Below are 24,610 nucleotides of genomic sequence, written 5' to 3' on the forward strand. Positions count from 1 at the left end.
CTTGATGTATCAGAACCAATCATTTTAATGATCATGAGTTGGCCATTGGGGTAGCTAATAGTGTTGCCTCATACAAAAATGTGTACTGTATGAAGAAAGTTTCACAATCATTCTATTTGATTATTTTTGTACCTTCGACAGCAAAAGTTTGTTTGTGTTGCTTGCAGTTTGGTGAAGAATCAAAGCATTTGACTTCCCTGAATCCATTCATCATTGACTGCCATGAGAAGTTCAAAAGATTCTTCCAGCACTGTTGTGAAGTGGAGGACTTGGAGGAACACTTCAACATTCATCAGTATTCAGAAGCCATGCTGATAACCAAACCTGCCATCTACATCACACCACAGGTATTACAAAACAGCCCTTGAGGGAATAGTAGAAGGTAGCATGTCACTCACTTCATTAAAAAGTAGGGACATGCATGTGTATATATTAAATGTGAAATTACACAGCATGTGCCTAGCATATTTTGTCACAATAGTGCAAAATACTGTACAGAACATTTTTAAACAAAAAAATCAATTTTTTTTAAATCTAATTATCATCTGAGATATGTGAAATTCCATAACATTGATTAATTATACAGCAGAAAATAATAACCATTATAATATTGTAATAATTACGCAAATGAATCTCCCTCAAAAATGAATGGAACAAGTGTCTTGGTAAAATTGGCATGTTTCAAGAAGAAAATGTGCTATTGTTCCACCTCCTGATAGTACTACTCAAGTGTTTAAACATTTATCCCACAGTGAATTGGAGACATTCCATCATATACAGTAACGGTTACAAGGACAAGTAATCCCTGCACAATGATATCATACCAACTCCAGGGAAAATATTAAATTCCTTTTGGTAACTATTGCTTTTCATAGTTTGGACTGTATATCAAGTAAGCTATGGATACATAGAAAAAACCATGACTAATAAGATATTTTCCTGGTAATTTCCTCTTCAGGAAATGTGTGACACCCACCAGTTACTACTAGACTATGAAGCAAGGATATCGTCTGGTCCTACAGATCCTTTGAGTGAGATTCTGAGAGAGTTGGGCAGTAAGCCATCTGTTGCTGCTTTGCTTGGAGGTAAGTGTCTTGATAGCAATGTGACTGCCTATCCATCCTCTTAGCACTGCTAGCCCGCTGGAGAATAGCAGGGGATCAGCTTCCTTACTTGGGTTTTTACCTTTCAGGCTTTCAACAACGTACGCTAACTCACTCAGATTTACAACAAGTCTGTAGTTAGTGATTTCAAGTTTTTTATTTTGTTTCACATTCAAACATGCTTCAAATGACTCATTTCGAGTCTTTCTAAGATGTTCGGAATAAAGGAGAAGAGCCTTCTTCCTGCGGAATATTGGAGCATTTTTCTTCCCATTCTTGTAGGATCTTTCTGTTGATATCTGCCACAGTGTGAGCATATTCTCCTAGTAATCCGTGAATTTTGTCTTCTTACCCCTTTTTAAAATAATATTTGCAGGCCATAGTTGACGTTGTGTGGAATCCCCCGGTGAATCTCAAGATTACTTTCCTTTGTGAGGATCTCAGTTTCTTTTTGTTTGTTTGTGTGTTTATGCTGTGAGCCCAGGTTGGGACTCCACTGTACTAAAATTTCACAACGATCGGACAAACTGTTTTTGATTTACGGAATTTCAAACAGAGCAATTGTTTGCAAAACTAAAAAAGAATTGTCCCTTTTTATGTTCTCACGACGAATAAAAATTTAAGGCCTTCTCAGGGAAAAAAAAATTAGTTAGCACAGATTAACACAGAATTGAATAAGCTAAATTTTCATGTAACTCTCTCTTATGTAGGTCTAATGGTAAATTTTTAATTTCAGTCCAAACTCTAATATCTGTAATTTTTAATCCGACAAGTCACCGGTGGCAGAAGGGTATCAATGCTGGTGGGGACTACATCGAAAAGTGATGTTACTCTTTACGAGAGAACATTCCAAACTTTCATTTGAACGTAAAATCATAAACTTCCCTCACTCAATAAAAAGTTATAGCCCAGGAGGCAAAACTTATTGAACAACCTACGTACATATGTACCCTGTAGTCTCTTCTTCTAAGGCCATTTGGTTATTTATACCTACATGTTAAAAAGGAAGATACATATGTATATTAGATATATCTTGAATATTCTGAACTGCATTCTTCTCTCTGTAATGTTGGTTATTGATGTGCTTTTGCTTCATGTGTCCCTAATACATACCTAGTAGTGTAGAAGTTTCTCTGCAATGACCCTCAATATAAGAATTCAAATTTACATTATTCAGAATTCTTGCTTTCATTAAATACCATCATTAAAATTTGACTGAAAAGCTATGCAGAAAGAGAAATCGTTATATTCCTTAGAAGTTTCTCTTAAGAGTTCCTATTCACTCTGTTTTTTAAAAGACTTTTTCTTTTAAAATTTGAAGTCATATTTGCAGGTGAATTAAATATTGATACTTTTGTTTTCTGTATTCCAGTGCCAGATGAAGAATCAGCTTCTAGATTGGCAAAGTCCGAAGTGTGCTTGTTGCTTGTAAATAAGTATGAGGTTCCAGAAAGTGATGAAACAATGTTGAAAAATCTTCTAATCAAGTAAGTTTCTTTAGTGTCATTGTTGTGTGTGTGGAGGGAGGGGGGGGGGTGTTCATTAAGTTAATGAAGCACAGCAAAAAATTAGTAATATCATGCAAATACATAGTTTTTTCATCTTCTAAAACACTGACATCTCTAGAAATGTTAATTGACTGCTCCCTTATTACACACTCCATACCACTTTTGTTGATACATATATTATTTATATCATACAAGAAAAATGCACAATTTGATTTGGATTTTTTTAAGAAAGAAAAAAGTACTCTGTGATTCTTCGTATTGTGTGGAAGTCTTGGCATATCTGAAAAACAATCAAGAAAAAACAGATTTGCCAGGTGCTTACTACACATTGACAGACTCGGATGCAGGTTAGCACAGAGACATACTGTACTGCATGCAAAAGTTCTTTGCCAGCAAGTAGAGCTTAAGTGTGTTCATAGGCCATTCTACTTTTATGTAGTGTTTCAAAAGTATCGGGATTCAACATTTGAAAAGAGCATGTTTGAAATCCTTCATCCTTAGAGGCTAGCCAGCATCAGATGCAGCCATCCACTAAAGGTTAAATGACATATAAAATACAGTATCAAAGACATGTAAAATTGTTATAGTTATGTAAGCAATGTGCAATACTGTGAGTGTGATGGAATTATTTTCCAGCCTCTGTGATTGTGCAGTGTTATCTTGTAATCAAGGGGTCCTGGGTTTGATACTCGGTGGAGGGATATGGTGTGTGGATCCCACTTTAAACTGTAGGTCCAGTCCCAATGAGCCTTTCTGTACATAAAGTGGACTTCAAAAAGAAAAACCTTAATTCATAATTTTATGCACTACTTGGTTTTACCAAGTTTTCAGTCATTCTGAAGTGTTTTTGTTCATTTGATTCATTTGCTATTGTTGAAATTACTCTTCAAGTATCTGTTTTTCCAATAATTATGAATGCAAGTGAGGAGCTTAATTGCCATTGTATTTTCTGTTCCATGGATGAAAAGAACCAAAGAGATGCTAGTGGCAACTTTACCATTTCTTGATGGAGTCACCCTGTTGCATTCTTTGTCTTCTGTGCCAAGTCCACGTCAAGAGGAGACATTTAGAAGGCGGCAGGAGGGGAAGGAGAGTGTTCAGTCAACTGGAACTGGAGAATGGTGAGTATTATGGGTAGGGCATATTAACTGTTACTCGATCATTGTCTTATCAATATAGGCTCTTCAGTAGAGCCACATATTTATGGTGAATAAAAGATCCCAGATTTCAGTATAAAAACGACACATTTTGGGATCAAAAGTGGTATATAAAATGACATGTCAGTGTTAAAATGGCAAATTATAACCTAAATTTCAATTTAAAAACTATACTTATTACACAAAATTAATATTTCACTTCTGAGTATTATGTTGTTTTTTTCCTGTGTAAAGGAGTCCATTTTTGCTTCTCCAATATTTACAGCAGAATTAATCAATTTCCCAGACTCTAAAGATAATTCAGACTTCAGAAAGTGTTGCATCAGTAAATAAACCCCAAATTTCGTGTTTGAGTTTATTTCACATTTTGCATCATTTTCTGACAAAACATGGTAGCAAAGTGCACCTCACACTTTTCAAAGACATGGAAAATTAACATTTCAATGTTTTATTTCACATTTCATGTTTTCGTCAAAAACTAAATGGTAAATTATCCATTACCAATCAGATATTTCTAAACAGCTTGTAACTTTGTGTAAATTCTGCAAATATGTTAAGGAGGCAAATGAATAAAAAAAGTAATAAACTTTTTAGAACTTATTTGCATGCAGATTGTCCATGTACCTTCACTCATATTAGTATTAATTAAAACTATACTTTTTCTTTTTATTGCTCAATGTTTTGACACAATTTCACATGTGTCTTTTTGCATTTAGGTAAAGAACGAAATACACAGTGAGTTACAACATTTGATCAGGAACAAAAGGCTAAACAATTAAACTTTCACAGTTACATTTAGATGTGCCAGTTCAAATTTACTTTGTTAAATTTGAATTTATATTCTGTGCAAATGTTGAGTAATGAAAGGAAATAGTGCACTTTTAGTTAGTCCAAGTTTTTAGAGATGAAGCAGGTTAATCAGTACTCTTACTAATATCAGTATATTTATCTTTTGATTTAGCACACATAAGAGATGTACTATGTCAGGGTGGCAACAGACCTGGAAAACCAGGAAATGTCAGGGAATTTTGTCTTGTTGACTTTAATATATCGTTATGGAACTCTCCATGGGAACAGGAAATCTTGTTGCTAAGTTTCGGCCTCAACTTTTAGACCCCTTTTATGCACAACACAACCACATATATGTTAATTATAGCAGTGGGTTAAGAAAATTATTTATTGGGTTTTTATTTTTATGGTTAATAAGTAGAATCTATAACCACAATGCTAGAAACCAGTGATGGCAGGAAGGAGAGAGAGACAGAGGGAGAGATATTGGTTTTGATTGATTGATATAGAGATAGATAGATATTGAGATTTATATTTCCGGAGGGCCAGAAAAATGTGTTAAGCCTCTAAATATTATGTGGAAAATGCACTGAATTATCATTTTTTCTTGTCCGTATGGGAGTAGTAAGGGGACAGAACTGTCAACAGATGGAGGGGATGGGAGCAGGTGGCACCGTCAGATAGTTGTCGGGCGTTGTAGTAAGGCATTTTGTTGGACAAACTGAAGGAACATGGAAACAAATAGGCTCCATTGATACATATGATTTTTGTCGAATATCGCCACCCGACAAAGTATATCACTACAACATGCGACAGAAATTGCATGCATGGCACTCATATGGAATTGATTTTTGTTGGATGTCTTGACTGCAACATCCAACAAGAAGAGCTTTAAACTGCAAATATGCTGCTGGATTTTTTTTACTCTTCTGACTCACTTCACCTTATTTAATGTAGCAATGCTTACGAAGGTTTTCTTTCATCATCCTGAAGTATTACTGGTTTCGCACAAGTTAACATACGTTTACAATGACATTCCACTATTCTTAGATATCAAGAAGAATCCAACAAAACATATATTTTGAATGCTATAACGAAGAAGTAAAACATAAATCTGCATTGGTGAACGTTATAAAAATTGGCAAGTGCAACCTCAAATTTACTGCAACACTAGTATTGCAATGAAATTAACACCACACTCTGTCCTGTCTGTTTAAACTCATGAGAGATGGTCCTTAATCTCTCACTGAGTGAAGTTAATGTCCAATATTACGAAATAAACTATGTGAATATCATATTTACTCGAATCATTCAATCATAAAAGCAAACCACTTTCTTCTAGAATTGCTCTGCCAGTCCTGCTAAATTTTCACATTCCTTCTACTGATTTATACGAGGGGTGGCCAGAAAGTAATTTCCAATTACTAGGGACATTAATTTTTCACAAACTCGAAAACCGTGAAAAATGGTAATTGCTGCGAAGTTGTGTTTATGTATGTACAGTGATGTCTGGACACATTTTTCACCTGTTCAAAATATTGAAATAATGCGAATTTGGCATAAAATGCGAATTGTTAGCTTTTCTAGCGATTTTTTTAAAAAATGTCCTAAAGCAATGAAAAATTCCATGAAATCCAACATTCTTGTCTTTTCTAGGCCATGTTTGTGTACATAGAACGTGCAAGTTTTCCAACATTTTATTCAAGAGTAAACTATAATGCTTGTTATAATAACTCCATTAGCCACATTAAATCATGTATTTCCCACGATTTTTTCAACTTCTATCAAAACCATTTGCATCACAGAGCAAAGTGGCAGGGTTCTAAAAGGAGATCGAGTGCGTATCTACCATTACACAGGAGCCACATCTTCAGTATTTGCCGCACGAGATGTGTTTTGAATTACCAAGCTAAGTGCACACCATCGGCATTTGTCGAGCGAGAAATAATGGAGCTCAGTTATTAGGGCATCTGACTACCATGCAAGAGACCCGGGGTCGATCCCCTGCGGGGAGACCCAGGACCTTTTCCACCTATTCAAACTGCTCCGGCACCCACCCAGCATCATATCAAGCATTTGCCTGGAGGAAACTGAGGGATAAAAGTAGCCAGGAGCATGGTGCTGATCACATCATCCCCACCTTCAGCCGTGTTCAAGAAAGTGTGGAGCCATAACTCCACACCCCTATACACCTTCATGGCAGGGGGGCACTTTACTTTTAATTTCTCAAAAATCTGTTCCAACATATCAAACTGTCACGAAAATACGTAGACCATGTGACCTTCATTTTAAAATAATAGTTTAAAAGCACAATGGAGTATTAAGTTTCGGTATATTTGGCAGAAAAATCAAACAAAAACTCGAATTTTGGAAATGTAACACTAACAAGTCAAAAAAAGATAATGCCAATTTTTGGTGCCATAATATATATCAGTATCTGTCACTTGAGATTGATTGTTGTAAATTTCTTGGGTGCGTTGCCACTTATGGTCATTATGCACCCTTCAGTATGTACGGCAAAAATTCCATTATCTAAAACCCTTACCTTAAAATTAGAAAGGGGGTATGGAAAATAACTTTCAAGATATCAAACTCTCATGAAGAGGCATAGGCCATGTGACTTACAATTTAAATCAGTAGTTTTAAAACACCATGAAGGTATAATTTCACATAATTGCCAGAAAATTAGCTAAAATGAAAATGTGAATTTTGGGGAAAATAACACCGAATAGTAAAAAATAAAAAAATACACCAATTTGGAAAAAAAATAACAAAAAATCAAGGTCCCAACCAGTTAGGCATAAATAAAACAAGAATATCAGTTGTAATTTATTGCATTAGTAACAGTGAGTCCTAACCTAATTTTCGGCATAATCACCACCATTGTTCTGGCATTTGTCGTAGCATGGCACTAAATTTTGTATGCCCTTGGCATATGTGTCTGACAGCCAAGACGAACTATCTCTACCGCAGTGTAGCTGTCAAATCCTTGTCCTGCCAGAAACCTCTTCAGTTAAACAAAGAGATGAAAGTCGGTACATGCAAGGCCAGAGCTGTACAGGGAGTGGTCCAAGATCTCTCACCTGAAGTGATACCACCATATAGCGTGTACTCAGCTATATGGGGTTGTGCACATTCGATTCGTCTTCCGTGAATTGGCTGCACCATCGTCTGACTATACTATCACTCACGACGTCTGGTCTGCACACCTCACACAATTGCTGGTTGCTCTGTGCCAAATTCTGAGCATGCAAAAATGTGATTACTACAAGTAGGCTACATTGCAGTATGTGCAGGGTTCCCACACACCTGGAAAACCTGGAAATCTCAGGGAATTTGAAAAAAATACAAATCTCAGGGAAAATCTTGTGATTGATTAATGATTCCCAATGAAGCAAAACTGAGGGATTATAATATGCTCCTGTCTGTGGATAATCCAGGCTGTTGTAGCATTTCTCTTTCAGCAAGGAACTCATATCTATTTGTTTGTCTGTTTCTTGTTTTTAAATGTAATTCCAGAGCTGGTGACCAAGTGTATACCCTCATAAATTTTGCTCTTTTTAAAATTTAATTAACCGATTTTGATCTTTTACATGACGTACAATATATTTCAAGATGTGGAAAACGCATAATAAAGATAAGCTGATGTCTAAAGTTAACCAGTGTTCATCTGATTTCCCTTATTAGGGAGTAGTTTTAAGTTGTTTCTTCCTTCTTTTTTTACAAAATAGTAAAAAAATGGAGTGTCATGTTTAGGGAAATATTTATTTTCTGCCATCTTATGTGTACAATATTGTTGATTGTGTATTTACTGCATTTAGAACAGAATTTTAAATATTTACTTACTAGTGCCATATATGAATTATGTACTGTTCATAAATACTTGTTCATATTTTAAGTTTTTGATCATGTTCAACTATTGTTATAGTCATGACATGACATGTGAATTTTTACATGCCTCAAAAGCTCACATATGTGTAAAATGGAATTACTGGTAGGACCAGCAGATCTACATTAATATCATGTAGTGAAATAGTTTTCTCAACAGATATCATGAGACGAAGGTCAGTCGAATGGTGTATACTTAACCCCTCATCACACTTGCACTTGCAACTGTCACTAACTTACCATTACGTACTAGTATTCCTCACTTCTTCATCTTAGATTAGGCTTGTTTTGGAGCACTGTTAAGTTGGTTTTGATTTTATCACATGTCAATGCATATGTGGAAAGTGGGTTTTCTGTAAATAAGCAGGATTTAATAGAAAACTTGAAAGAAGTCTGTTGTGGCTATTCGGCAAGTTTATGACGCAGTGAAAGTGGTGAGAGGAGTGTCAAATGTAGAAGTAAGCAAAGATATGATCCAGAGTGTTAAAGGTGCACGTATTAGATACGAAGTAGACAAAAGGAAAGAAATGAAATGTAAAGCAAGTGAGATCCGTGCTTTACAAGCCAAACAACATAAGATGCAAGAAGAAGCGAAGGCTATTGCAGAACAATTAAAAAAACTTAAAGCTTCTGAGAAGTAAAGTTTCTTAATTTGCTGTATCAGACATTAAGTACATTTCTTGTTTTATATTTCAGTCTCAGTAACTTATTATTCCTTTTTAAATCGGTACTAATAATTGTCACTTCATTTTTATATGTTTTAAAAATTCCAATAATTTGTTTGTCTTAACTATTATTGTACGCATTACAGATAAATTGATATTGTATCCATTTATAAACATGTATGAAAAGTGTGAAAATATTTCAATGTTCTATATCAGATATGTTAGAAATTGTTTCAGAGTTGTTTAAAGTTCTAGAAAACTGGTCATCTTTGTTCTTAATTACATGCAAAGAAGTGTGATTTTATTTTATTATTGAACTAGTTTTGTTATTTGCATCAGAAAACAACAGTAATTAAGAAGGTGAGGATGGTATGGCTATGAGGGGAAATGGAGGAGGCCATTGTAAAATTATAGTAGTCATTTACTGTGCATTCAATACTCTGGGAAAAATATGAGGATTCTGGAAAACTCAGGGAAATCTCAGGGAAAATGGATTTGGAGTTTGCGTGGGAACCCTGTATGTGGGAGACTGTATGAGAGCTGCAATCTTTAACATAGAACTGTCCTAAAATGGCTGTATTGCAACTGTACAAGATTACAACTACATGCCACTTCTTCCTGCCTGCATGTGTGTGTGTGTCACTCTCTGACCACTAGTGCTGCATATAGGCACCATTGGACCTTTTTTTTTCGGATGCCCCTCGTATATGAACTTTCAGAAACTGTTATTAACAGAGTGTTCCTGTTTTAATGTGTGGTTAGCTAAATCAGGTACCTATACAATGCAATTCTATAAATTCCTTGTGTTAAATTTCTAATACCTACGTACCCTTTTCATCAGCAATAATGGTATAACTGCATGTTGTCAGTTTCACAGTACTTCACTTGGATATACTGTACTGAAGCAGAAATCCCATTGATAATATAAGGGAAATATGACACTTTATTAAGATGCAAGAAGAAGCGAAGGCTATTGCAGAACAATTAAAAAAACTTAAAGCTTCTGAGAAGTAAAGTTTCTTAATTTGCTGTATCAGACATTAAGTACATTTCTTGTTTTATATTTCAGTCTCAGTAACTTATTATTCCTTTTTAAATCGGTACTAATAATTGTCACTTCATTTTTATATGTTTTAAAAATTCCAATAATTTGTTTGTCTTAACTATTATTGTACGCATTACAGATAAATTGATATTGTATCCATTTATAAACATGTATGAAAAGTGTGAAAATATTTCAATGTTCTATATCAGATATGTTAGAAATTGTTTCAGAGTTGTTTAAAGTTCTAGAAAACTGGTCATCTTTGTTCTTAATTACATGCAAAGAAGTGTGATTTTATTTTATTATTGAACTAGTTTTGTTATTTGCATCAGAAAACAACAGTAATTAAGAAGGTGAGGATGGTATGGCTATGAGGGGAAATGGAGGAGGCCATTGTAAAATTATAGTAGTCATTTACTGTGCATTCAATACTCTGGGAAAAATATGAGGATTCTGGAAAACTCAGGGAAATCTCAGGGAAAATGGATTTGGAGTTTGCGTGGGAACCCTGTATGTGGGAGACTGTATGAGAGCTGCAATCTTTAACATAGAACTGTCCTAAAATGGCTGTATTGCAACTGTACAAGATTACAACTACATGCCACTTCTTCCTGCCTGCATGTGTGTGTGTGTCACTCTCTGACCACTAGTGCTGCATATAGGCACCATTGGACCTTTTTTTTTCGGATGCCCCTCGTATATGAACTTTCAGAAACTGTTATTAACAGAGTGTTCCTGTTTTAATGTGTGGTTAGCTAAATCAGGTACCTATACAATGCAATTCTATAAATTCCTTGTGTTAAATTTCTAATACCTACGTACCCTTTTCATCAGCAATAATGGTATAACTGCATGTTGTCAGTTTCACAGTACTTCACTTGGATATACTGTACTGAAGCAGAAATCCCATTGATAATATAAGGGAAATATGACACTTTATTTTGTTCGATTCAGTTGTTTCACTTATATGTAAAAGTTAAGTTGTTTGCTTTACAGAGAAGAGAGAAGTAAGTAGCTTTATGCATCGAAAAATGAGACCGCACTCATGGTTCTTGCAAGGAGAGGGTTCCAAACCTCAGTGGAAATATCAACATAAATACCGAGAATGTATAAGGAGACTGATAAATTACAAATTCTGATAAATTACAAATTGTATTTCTTAATCAATCACTCTTCATTCTTGTCTCATTTAGTTGTAACTTTAAAAAAAAATCAAGTATTTTATTTAAACTTACTGCGTATGATAAAATTCCGTAATCCTTCCCTAGCTTGTGAATCGTAATAATTTTCCAAATTCATTATTTTGCGGTTTGAATTCAGATCATAGAGAATAGAGAAATTAAGTCAATTTCATAGAAGATAATATTGGTACTTAACAAATCCATACCTGGATCTGTATGAGTGAGTTTATTATTTCCATTTGCAAAAACATCGATTTAGTTTAGTTTGTAATTGTCAGGGAAAAATGTAAATTTTGTCCTGGAAAACCTGGAAAAGTCAGGGAATTTCATTTCTGCTTGTTTGTAGCTACCCTGTATGTAGAACTTTCAGCAAAAAATGCAGGTTCACCCAGCACTTAAACCCGGGTCTCTCGTATAACGTACCATTGCTCTGTAAAATTTCTATGTAGTACATCTGTGGTTGCCAAACCATGAAGTAATACTATACAGCTCCCCTCTGGGACAAATTAGACACTTTCAACGTCATCAGTGTTTGGGCAACAGATCCCATTGCATTAGCACTGACATAGGCAATTCCACGCCTGAAAAGCAGTGGCAGTGAAAAATATCCCTAAACCAGGTTGACTCAAGAGCTCAGTTGGTAGAACAATTGCATGGCGAACCAGAGACTCACTTTCAAATCCTGCATTTTTTCCCTGAAATTTCAGCATACTTGTGTTTCAGTAAAATCATAAAAATTTCCCCTATCTGATAGTTTGTACGAATGCCATTTTATTATTGTTATTTTTTATATTCGCTGGTTGTGTAAAACATATTTCTAAATACAGAGTTTCTTTTTGTAAAATACCTGGTTATCTTCAGAAGATAAGGAATAAAGTTTATATTTGGAGGGAAAAAATACTAATTACGTATTATTGCTCCCCCCACTATCCCACACTTGCACTGTGCTTGGAAAAGAATTACACTGCCATAAGATTCTGTGACTATGAATACAGGAATTTGTACTCATAATGGGAACAATAACGTTAAGGAAAGAAGTAATTGCCAATTGAAACAGTACAGATGAGGAAAAAGTGGAATTTATCCCCACTGGCATCCATTTCACAGAACTGATTGTTTAGCCTATCTCCAAAGATTCTGTCAGTCCTTGCTGGTTACAACTGTTCAAATTTTCAACATAGGATTGGTTAAATGATGCAACATGACCCACGTGTTTTATTTTTTATTTATTGTTATTTGTGCATTTATTTGACTTTCTATTTCAGTTCCCTTCAAGACTATAAGAAGAAAATAGCGGAAAATCTGAAAAGACTGGAGAAAGGAGGCTGTGTCACACGGAGAGATGGGTATCAAACAATCATCTCTGCCATTGCAAAGGATATTTGCAATAAAGGAAAATACAGACAGTTTAGGACAAAGGTATGTCAGAATAGGCTAAATAAATGACATGAAGTTTATAATAAATTATAGTTCATCAATTTAAATATGGAACCAGAAAAACATTCTTGTCGAGTCAATGAGGAGAAAGGGTAATATTAACTAATGGCTAGAGGCAGATATTTTTGGTAAATAAAAAGCAAACTTTCGGTACAAGACCAGAGTCAATTTTCCTGTTATAGCAGTGAAAAAGCAGTATATGAAATGACATTTTGGTTTTGTGAATACATTTTGATTTAAAAACTGCACCTACTACATAAAATAACCATATCCCTTCAAATAACACATTTATTCATGATTGGGAAAAGAGAGACGCGGTAGTATATAAATACGGAGAAACTAGTACTCACTTTTATCCGCGAAGCTGTTTTTTCTTCTTTTTCGATTAATTTCAGTGGCCACTGCCACCATCCTCGTTGGAACTTGCTGCGCTGTTGCTTGGCGTGCGTCTTTTGTTCGTAGTTCTCTGGCTGCCGTTAGGTGCGCTGTGCATCTTGGTGCGTCGTCTGCTATTTCTGGGCGATAACTGCAGATGCAAAAAAAGCCCAACCCACTACTGGTCTTGCTAGACATATCAAATACAATAGCCATAAAATTCAAAAGGTTCGAGTCAAACACACTGCCCACACGCTCATAGACACCAAAATCAAGGAAACGCACGCCATAATGCACTTCCCGCACGAACTAAACATCGATAGCGGGCAAGCGCACCATACTTGGATTCCACTACTGCAGCAGTTATCGCCCAGAAATAGCAGACGACGCACCAAGATGCACAGCGCACCTAACGGCAGCCAGAGAACTACGAACAAAAGACGCACGCCAAGCAACAGCGCAGCAAGTTCCAACGAGGATGGTGGCAGTGGCCACTGAAATTAATCGAAAAAGAAGAAAAAACAGCTTCGCGGATAAAAGTGAACACATTTATGTCGTTACCAGAATATTAAGTTTATTTCTGTATAAAAGGGTTCTCAAATATTTACAGCAGAATTAATCAATTTTCAGTGAATTGCATAACTCTCAGGATAATTCTGACTTCAGAAAGTGTCACGTCAGTAATTTTCGTGTTTAAGAGTCTATTTCGCATTTTGCAATTCATTTCGCATTATTTCGTGACAAAACAGGGTAGGAAAATGCACCTAACACCTTTCAGAAACATGAAAAATTAACATTACAATGTCTTATTTCAAATTCCATGTTTTCGTCAAAAACAAAATGTGCATTCCTCTACTAATGGCACTTGTGGGGTTCATCATGCAACACCCCAGAGCTGGCCCTCATGAGGTGCAACTCTGGCACTCGCCCAAGGCCCTACTATTCAGGGACCCTCATGTCAGATAATAAATATTGTTTGTGCATGCTTTATTATGAGCAGGGAACAGATTTATATGTACATACATATTTATATATGAAGTTGAAATTTTGTATTATCTTTGCACATCATTGCATGTAGACTCGAAAAATTCCATTTTTATTTTCCATATTTGTATATATATTAGGTTTTGGCTCATATTTTATATATTTTACTTACTTTTACACATTATTTCTATGTTTCAGAACATTTCTCAACATATACTCCATATTCGCACAATAGCTACATGTCCACTTGTGACTGAAAAAGTTGGGTGAATTTCTTGCATATAACTGACAAAGTCCAAACCGACATTAAACAAACAAAAGTTTAAATCCTGTTTTATACCCTCCAATTGCGTTAATTATGTTTTCTGTCATCCGAATAAAAATGTTTTTCTTCTTTCAATTTTACACCTCCCAACTGTTTGCTTTTGCTATTTATATACAATTGCTGTCAACAATAGAGAACAAAAGCTCCAGCATCGGCTCCTAGTTGTTACAAACATTTTGGCGACGTTGGAAGAAAGTCCCAAGTCAAGCAGCCCATTGCTAACCCCACCCTCGGTACTAGTTGCGAGCTTGACAACAGCACCAGAAGCAACGATTTTGTGGCACACGTATGGGATTCGCTTCTGGTTTCTCTTAAATATAAATCCATTCCCTGCTTATGAGAATACAGGATGCTGGTGGTTCCTTAAGCAACTAATCCGATTCTCCTCACTTTATGCCTTATTTTGACATACTTAAAATACCTAAAATTACTTAAATCATATTCTAAACAAAGTAGTACGTAAATGTCATGTTCAAAAATTTCAAAAAGAATTATTCATTTAATTATGGAATGAAATCATGAAGAGGAAATATTATTTTATACAAAACTGTGTAAATTCACTACAGCATCAAAACTCAATGAAATGTAAACAAAAAAATAATTGTGATACAGAATGTTATTGGATATAATTTAAAATTACCACTTTGATACATAAAATAATAGTTTGATATCAAACATAATTCTTGGTTTTTAACCTTCAATATATTCTGCTTATTGCTCTTAGGCAAAATATATAAATTAATTTCTTTATTAATTGTTATAATATTTATTATTGTGATCATATGGGACATCTGTACTTCAGACTAAGGGAAGTTTTTTTAATATCAGCAGAAAAAGAAGAATTATGTTATTGATGTGTTAATCTGTTTTGTGTGGTATGGACACGAAGGTAATATTTATTGCACACTCCTGTTTACATGAAGTAAACTTCTGATACCTCTACCATCGCGGCCTCTAGGTGGCAGATTTCTGTACCAAGTGGCATGGCTGTACTGCAAGAAGGAATTACGGCCCGATTTCATATGTGTGTTGATATTAATTTGTTCACCACCAGTATGTGCTGCTTTATCTGAACAGGAGTATACATACTTTTCTTGTGTGTCTCGTTTTTACTTTTAGCTAAAGGCACAGTGTGTAAATATATTTTATTTGTTTGTAGGAGGTTCAGACACTAACTGCAGCACTGGTGGCCTTGAAAGAAAAGACTGTTTTTTATGAGGAGCAGGTGAAATATTACAATAACTATATCCAGAAATGCTTGGAAAATCTCACAGCAGGAAAGAGGTAGGCATGTTGTTATTGGAGTTTCCAAGCTATAACTTTTTTTTTGTTTTAAGAGTGCACAAAGTATCCATTGAAATAAATCAATATAATTTTATTGAAATATCAGTTCACCTAATCTGTCATTCACAGTTTTAATAGTTTTGTAGATATTTCTATGTAAATAATGCATCATTGTTGTTCACTTTTGATGTTTTTGCTTCCACAGGTAGATAAGATTAATCAACATAATTTTTTAATGCGTTCAACTAGCATTTGCTAGGTTTTAAGTTATGCTAAAGTTTATTGCCTTATATTTGAGTTTCTAAGATTTTCATGTATCACATTGTTCTCTCTCACAACCATACTGATTGTCTGACCAATATGTTCTATGATGCATTTAGTTATTTTGTCAGTAGGCATAATAGTTGATGCGCATGGACTGACAGATATGACTAGTGCATGAGAGTATTTCCTCCAGCTTTGCTAATTAGTGCTCTAATATTTTGTATGAATGCAGATAGTTAATTATATGTTCTAGGATACATCTTGCACATAACCCATTGGTTGAGCCACATATTTTTGGTAAATAAAAAAGCAACATTTTGGTACAAAAACAGTCAATTTCAGTGTTTTGGCGGTGAAAAATCTGATCAAAAGTGGTATATGAGGACTCCTGGAAAAGTTTCTGCAGTCAATATGAAAAAAGACATTCTGGGAATGGTTTTATTGTTTTTCGAAGTATTCACCCTTAATATCGATACACTTTTGCATATGCTCAAACCAGTTTTGAAAGCATTTTTTCCACCCTGAAGCTGATACCTCAGAAACCGCTGTTCGGAACTGTGTCAACAGCTGCTTCAGGCAACACAAATCGCTCACTACGCATCTTATTTTTCATGTGTGGGAACAAAAAGAAGTCATTACATGATAAATCAGGTAAGTATGGACAATGAGTCATTAATTCGACATTTTTACTTGATAAAAAATCAACAGTTTGGTGTGCTGAGTGGGAACTGGCGTTGTCGTGGTGAAGAATAATGTGACGATTTGGGTTTGTTTTATGCAATTCCTTGATGACCTCTGGCAAACAAATTGTTGTATACCACTCAGCATTTACAGTCCTTCGATCTTCTAAAGCTATTGTTGCCAAATGTCCGGTATAACCGAAGGAACAAGCAATCATTTGCTTGGCAGCACTCCTGGAAGGAAAAACTTTTGTTGGCTTCGGCTCACTTTGAAATACCCAAACAGTGGATTGCTGTTTAGTTTCGAGTTCGTATGAATACATCAAAGTTTCGTCCCCTGTAACGATGTAGTACACCAAATTTATCTTGCCTCGGTTGAATTTTTTGAGCATTTCTTTACACCAATTTACACGAGCCTGATTTTGAGCTTCGGTCAAGTTGTGTGGGATCCAACGGCTTGAAAGTTTCCGTACGTTCAGATGACCATGCAAAATCGTATGTAATGCTTTCATGTCAATGTTCAAGGATGCCTGAATCTCACGGAGTGTAACATGCCGATCTCTCTCAATCATTTCACGTACAGCATCAACATTACTGGCAACAATATTAGTTTTGAAATTGAGAACATAATCCTAAATTTGATTTAAAAACTGAACTTATTACACAAAATAAGCATATCCCTTTCAATAACACATTTATGTAGTTACGAGAGTATTAAGTTCATTCCTGTATAAAGGGGTCCATTTTTGTTTCTCAAATATTTACAGCAGAATTAATCATAATTGCATAACTCATAGCATAATTCAAACCTGAGAAAGTGTCGCGTCAGTAAATAAACTCTAAATTTCGTGTTTAAGAGTCTATTTCGCATCATTTTGTGACAAAACGGGGTAGGAAAATGCAACACACACCTTTCAGAAAAAAATAACATTATGGTGTGTTATTTCAAATTTTGTGTTTTTGTCAAAAACAAAATTTGCATTCCTCTGCCTATTGGCTGTTGGCATGAAATGTTCATTTAAACAGCCTCTATTATTAACACCTTTTTAACGATACAGCAACATGACATCACATGCAAAGTTTATTTTTTAATATATTTAGGGGGTGAGTGGGCCATTTCTTGTGTGTTTAATCGTGCTTAGTTCATAACATTATTAATTTTTAACACTTAGCAGCAATTGGTGTTGCAGTTCATATCTCTAACCCAGAACTGACCCTAAGGAGAGACAAGTGGAGTGTTTTCCTGAGGCCTCTCAATTCAAGGATCTCCAACCGCATATGACATGAAAAAAACAGATACAAATTCTAGTGCAAATTAACACTTTGAACTTTAAAATGAGGTTATGTGGTAATAAAAGAAACTGCAAATGTCATTTCCATGTATTTTTTTTTTTTAATGAATGTACAGTAATTTAATTAGTCCAGTTCATGCATAACTTAAAAGTTATAAAATAAACTTTCTGCAACTGAATTAGTAAACATATGTAACAAACTCTTCCAGTAACATCCATGGTTTGAAGCAGTTGAAACACTCAAGAAAAGTGAAGTCAAAAATGACCATGAAATTTTCTGCTCCGTGGCTGTGTGACAAAGGAATCCTTCTGGAAATTGAAGGACTGGCTCCTCCTGAATTGAAGCAGGTGCAATTTGAAATAACCCCTACAGAGACCAACGGTATCTTCGAGATCATTGGGAAATTTATGGGGGTCGAAATGGAAAAGGTGAAGATTAACATACAAGTAAGTTGCAAACTTTGCTTATTTATTTCTTACAATATTGGTAGAAAAAGAGATGCAGTTATAGGTAGATGAAAATTGTTTGCAGTGTTCATTTTGTGAACTTTGTTTTGCACATACAAAGTGTTTCTTCTGTAGTACAGCTGATCTCTGTGAAAAAGTTGTTACCACAGCCTGCTACAATGCCAGGGATCCCAGATTTGAATCCTGTCCTGGACATGAGTGTTCTTTGTGAGTGTCCTCCCTCATCATTTTCATCATATCATCATCATTCATCCTCATCTTTGCGATTAGCCAAAAGTGGCAGGAAAGCGACACTAAATAATAAATCAAATTGTATGGTACAACTTTTTTTTCTTTTCTTTTTCTTTTTCTTGACATGTTCTCCGATCACAATCTCTTGTGGGCCTCCCTGATGGTGCAGTGGTATCGTCGTCACCTTGTAATCAAGGGGTCCCGGGTTAGATATCCTTTGAAGACACACAGTGGTTCGGATTCCACTTTAAACTGTAGGTCCAGTCCCAATTATCCTTACTGTGCATAAAGTGGACTTAAAACACCAGCTCAATCAATCAATCACAATCTCTTGTAAAACCCATAATCAAAGTTGTAGTGCAGCTTCTTGTTCAAAGATAAAGCACAATTCAGTCACATGGTTACAAGGAGAACGAATCAACCATTATGACCTTGAGTGTTTGCCATTTAATATTAGATGGGTAGATAGAAATAATTGACAAAATCCTGGTAATGTATATCCATATTTCAAATTATCTAGCATCCATTTTGGATGCAACTGATAATCTGGATATGCAATAGTCCGTACATGCAGATTTCTATTAAATTAAGGAAATAAGTATGAAATAAAGGTTCAAAAATATCCATGCACAAATTACCTGCATTGAAAAATAAGCAAACACAATAACCCACATAAAGTTTTTTTTTTTATTTGCATGCTTCTATGTAAAATCCTATGTTTGAAACCGTGGACACACAAAACCATGATGATCTGTCCTGTCCCTCTGCCATACTGACAAGATTTGACTTGGGAGGACTGACAAGGTAGTTGTCAGGTCAAGTGATGAAGCATTTATATCTTCCTTCAACACTTTTCCCCACGTGCAGGCAGCAGGTCAGCGGTACACCAAGTTGAGAATGTTATGTTTTAAACTATGCACTAAAATACATTTTCCTTATTTATGTGCCTTTGGTATGTTGAACTAAGTAATGCAGATAATTGTTTTGGCCCTACAAAAAAGAGGTAAGCTTTTAGAGAATCTGTAACATGTATAAAAGGGCAAATTAAATGACTAATTTGTTGATAACTACTGTGTGTTCAAAAATGCATGCAACCGAGACTTTGAACATGCATAGTTTTTTTTTAACAAGAAGTGATAGAAACATGAACCTTGAATGGAGTATTGACTTTTGACTAGGTGGAAAGAAAGAAATGGAGTCACTTGCAAAAATTTTCAATGTGTGTCAATGGTCTGTCTTTTATCTATGTTTCTTCTTTACTTCGTATAAATACTTTTGACACCTTAGTAACTTTTTCTCCATACTGAAAGTTCATGCAGATAATCATTTTCTTTTTTAATGTTTTAGAAATATCAACATAGACAAAGTTAATATGCAATGCAAGGTTCATGTGTCGAACACTTTCTGTACAAAAGTTACGTACATTCAAAGTTTCAGTTGCAAGACACCCTGCAGAACAAATGGCCAATATGTGTCTTCTGGCTGCTACATCATGTAAAATGATTTAGCTAGTTCGAAAATATGACATTACGAACCTCTAAAACCTTAACTGACACTACAAGTGAAATAGGTTAGCTGCAATTGGTAAAAAGCCAAATTCGTTTTTTTGCTTTCAAAAAAGCTTGCTTTTTATTGAAGAAAAAACGTCCATTCAAAAAAAGCCAGCTTTTTTGCAACTCTAAAAAACCTAAAATCAAAGTTTCACGGTATTTATTGTAATGAACGTAAGTGCATATACAGGGTGGCCCAAAAAGTCACTCAACACCCCCGGTACAAGGCCACTGCAGCGCACAACATGGAAATGGTGATGACCAATCGTTATCAGGCCAAGGGGGAACCACACTGACGCCACCCATGCGGTCGGCAGCCATCTTGATGTCCACCATCTTGAATTCAACTTCAGAATTTTAAATGGGAAGGGGGTGATATGATATATGAAATCAGGCTAGAATTTCACGAGAAATGCAATGGTGAAGGTTTTCTTGACGTATCTTTAACAGTAAAAAGTTATGACTGACTTCTTGTACCAATTAGCTCCTTTTCGAGGTGTTAGAGAAATGCCTTAAAATTTGTTTAGCGCATCGAGATCGAAGTGACATTGCACAAAGATTTTAATGAAGAGCTGTGCATTATGAATGGTTGTCGCGAACAATTTACAGTATGACGCTTCCATTGAATTAAAAGTCCTTCACAGTGACAAGGCTAATGTTTATGTTCATAAGCAAGTTCATAAACAGAATATGGGACCCTTGTTATCTGGTGAATAACTTTGGACAGAAACTGCTTCACAACGTTCCCATAGTGTTCTGGTGTTCCTCCCTATTGAAAAAAAAACTCTGTAAAAAGTACCTTCTTCCATAAGCAAGGATGAAGAAACCTGTTTATTTAACAAATCCAAGTAGCCCTAAGCATTTAAGGTTCCGTTGATGAAAAATTGACTAACTAATCGTGTTCCACACAGCATGCCACACCATTAACTTACCAGCACTAACCATTCAGCTTTGATCTGTCAAAAATGGGTTATCAGATAAAAAGCATTGAATATTCTGTTTATGAACTTCCTTATGGACATAAACATTAGCCTTGTCACTGTGAAGGACTTTTTCATTTAATGGAAGCGTCACACTGTGATTGTTCGCGACAACCATTCATAATTCGCAGCTCTTCATGGATGTATCTGATTAAAATCTTGTGCAATGGCATGTGAACATCTCTCCCTAGATGTCACTTTCATCTCGATGCCTTACCAATGAGCTAAACAAATTTTAAGGCATTTTTCTAACACCTCGAAAAGGAGCAAATTGGTACAAGAATTCAGTCATAACTTTTTACTGGTTAAAGAAACCTTCACAATTGATTGCATTTCTCGTGAAATGCTAGCCTGATTTCATATATCATATCACCCCCTTCCCATTTAAAATTCTGAATTTGAATTCAAGATGGCGGACATCAAGATGGCCACCGACCGTGCGGGTGGTGTCAATGTGGTTCCCCCTTGGCCTGGCAACGATTGGCCAGCACCATTTCCACGTTGCACGCTGCAGTGGCCTTGTACCAAGGGTGTTAAGTGACTTTTTGAGCCACCCTGTATATCAACACTTACTGTGTGTGTGTGTGTAGTACATATAATATGTACTTATAATATGTTGACTGCAGGCAGACTACGATTAACCATGAGCCTGTTTTACACACCCTAGTTTAATCATCTAATTAATATTGGCAAATATTGTAGTTTTTCTCATGATTGGAACTTATATTCTTATGGTTTTTGTTGTTTTTTCTAACTTGTGATCATAGCAGGTTGTGTAAGCAATGTTTCATTTTGGTACATGTTTTGTAAGTAGCATGTTACTTTTTTTTCTTCTTCACAGGAGCTTCTTCAGATGCAGTATGAAGGCGTTGCTGTAACAAAAATATTAAGCAGGGTCAAAGTGAATGTCAATCTGCTTATATTTCTCATTAATACTAAGTTTTATGGGAAGTCTTAACATGTGCAGTAGAGGTAATGGGAAAATGTTGCCACAAATACTTTAAATACTGGAAGGATAGGATAACCTAGAAGGTAAATATCAATTAAGCTAAAGCTTATAAATTTTTGTACTGAATGCCATTATTGTTCTTTAAATGAATTCTTGTGATTTATATAATTTCATTGTAAATAATTTCTAACTTGATATATTGTTGTCATGAAATAAGTTTTCTTGGTTGCACATTTACCAGACAAGTTACATGTAATGTAAAGGGGAGGTTTTATTTGTACATTCTACATTGCTATTAGTATATCATGTATCTTCTTAAATTACCAAGTTAATTCTCCTAAGGGGGATCTCATAACTAATATCTCCAATTTGCATACAAAATTCTGTACATTTTTGCACGTTTTTTTGTTATGCACATATATTTTGAAGAGAAAATACTTGTACATGCCCAAAATTTGAGTTCCAACAGCACAATAATGCTTATAACTTGGAAGTTTTTTTAATCAAAGTTCCCTAACCATGTGTTTTCAATTTGTAATACATTATCTGTCTCTCATAGAAAAAAAGCATTTCTCAAAGTCTCCATACAATAGATTGATTAGCCATGTTAAGCCCTTACAGTGTACAAAGAAAGTTAACAACTCAGTTCATCTCTACAGCAAACAGAGTGCAAGTATATGAAACTTTACCCATCAATTCTATTTTTTTATATATGAATATGGTGTTTCTAAGAACAAACTGTCCACTAGATTGCTCGAAGGATGCTCTCATGAAATGCCAAAGCAAGTTAGCATTGTGTCTTGCCTTACCTGAATTATGTCTACCTTGGCAACTAAGAATCCACAACACAGTATGTATTATGTATATGTAGGTGGTCTTCCATACAAATAAATGACAGTGCAGTATTGGATACAAGCACTTCAATAATTGCGTATCTTTTCCTAGACATTTGAACATCACACAGCATACTTATAAATATTCTAGCCTGTAGAAATCATGTGAAAGAATGTTGAAGCAGGTGATATCACAGAAAATACACAGGAAGTGCACTCTGGTGCATGACATTACAGTATATCTTCATAAGTGTAACATTGTAACTTGTGGAAATGTGTTTTCTGCAAATAAAGTATTCAGCAGTAAAATAGTGCTGTACAGGTAACAGTAACAAGTTCAAAAGATCCAGAAAATTCTCCTTGCAAGCCAAGTTTTCCCTAAAATTGTATTCAACATTTATATTTTCGTATGTAGGAAAATATCAAGAGTATAAATGCTGTATGTGTAAGAGAACATGAAAATCGTGTGATGTGAACTTAGTTCTAATTTATGCCAACATTGACAACTAATTATATATTTTTGTATATTTTTCTATTCCATAAAAAAAATCAAAGACTACTTTTATAGAAGTGTAAAAATATGTAAAAGTAATTTATTCTAGTCTAGTCAGTCATTTCATGTAACATTTTCTAACAGATATCTATGAACTAATTTTTTTATTTGTACTTTTGATGTACTTTTATTAACAATGCTGTATTAATAAATAGTGATAACATTCAGTCAGGGTTTTATATATATTTTATATACTGTGTAACTCTGATTTTACATTCCCAAATTTTACATGTACTTATTAATTCTTGAACATATTGTTAATGTAGACCTGTTGCATGAGGATTAGTTTCACCTGCGTAACTCTGAAAGTACTTGGATATTGTGTTACTGTGATGATGAATACTCGAAGCCACTTCTGGTGGTATACCCTCTGTGGCAATTTATAACCTTTGTTGGAAGTTACAGGATTTTTTTTTTTTAATTCTCAAACTATGATATTGAAACACACGAATTGGTGTTATTTAGTCATTTGATACGTGTTGTGAATATCGTGATAATATTCAGTCCTTGGAAGTGGTTCCATGTAACTACCACCATGTTGGCTCACTTAGTTGGAGTTACGCATCAGTAGTGGCTCGTGCCTAAAATAACAGGTGAAGAAGTATATTTATAAGCAATGAAAAACAAATAGTAAGTGCCAGTGCCCCCCCCCCTCCCCAATTTAAAACGTCTTTTTTGTCTTCATCCGTCCATCTGGAAAATGGTGTCTGCAACAAATTACACACTAAGTCATTTACTGGGTTCATTGTAGAAACCACAGCTCAACACATGAACCCAACACACGATAGGAAACGCGAAACACACACGCGGAACAAGATCTCGCGAGAACGCAAAGATTTTGTCACAAGCACTGGATGCAATGTTTTCTCCGACGAGAGAACTGCTTCATCTAGAAGGCGACACCCGTTCAAGGCCAACGCTAGGTGACGTCACCGTTGCCATGACAACCAAATAAGTTTTCCGCAACCTAGCGGTGTTTGCTCTTGGGTTGGGACGAACTCAATACGTGTGTAGCGCCGAGCGGCATGTTATTTGAGTATTATCGTGTGCGTTCTGCTGGGAAATAGTT

At 35.3% G+C, this 24,610-nt stretch overlaps 1 protein-coding gene across 1 annotated transcript in view; it reads left to right on the forward strand.

The window, feature by feature from the left end:
• Positions 1-23,685, forward strand: part of LOC146002961 (ras GTPase-activating-like protein IQGAP1) — a 100,388-nt gene extending 76,703 nt beyond the window's left edge. Inside the window, exons 25-32 of the mRNA XM_083141121.1 lie at positions 168-347; positions 959-1,085; positions 2,476-2,590; positions 3,580-3,732; positions 12,602-12,755; positions 15,617-15,741; positions 18,187-18,424; positions 22,048-23,685. Coding sequence (XP_082997247.1) covers positions 168-347; positions 959-1,085; positions 2,476-2,590; positions 3,580-3,732; positions 12,602-12,755; positions 15,617-15,741; positions 18,187-18,424; positions 22,048-22,164 — 1,209 coding nt within the window. The 3' untranslated portion in view covers positions 22,165-23,685. The remainder of the gene's footprint in view (positions 1-167; positions 348-958; positions 1,086-2,475; positions 2,591-3,579; positions 3,733-12,601; positions 12,756-15,616; positions 15,742-18,186; positions 18,425-22,047) is intronic.
• The last annotated feature ends 925 nt before the right edge of the window (positions 23,686-24,610 follow it).

This window comes from Lepisma saccharinum, chromosome 1, assembly GCF_977018435.1.
Source record: "Lepisma saccharinum chromosome 1, izLepSacc3.1, whole genome shotgun sequence".
NCBI lineage: Eukaryota > Metazoa > Arthropoda > Insecta > Zygentoma > Lepismatidae > Lepisma > Lepisma saccharinum.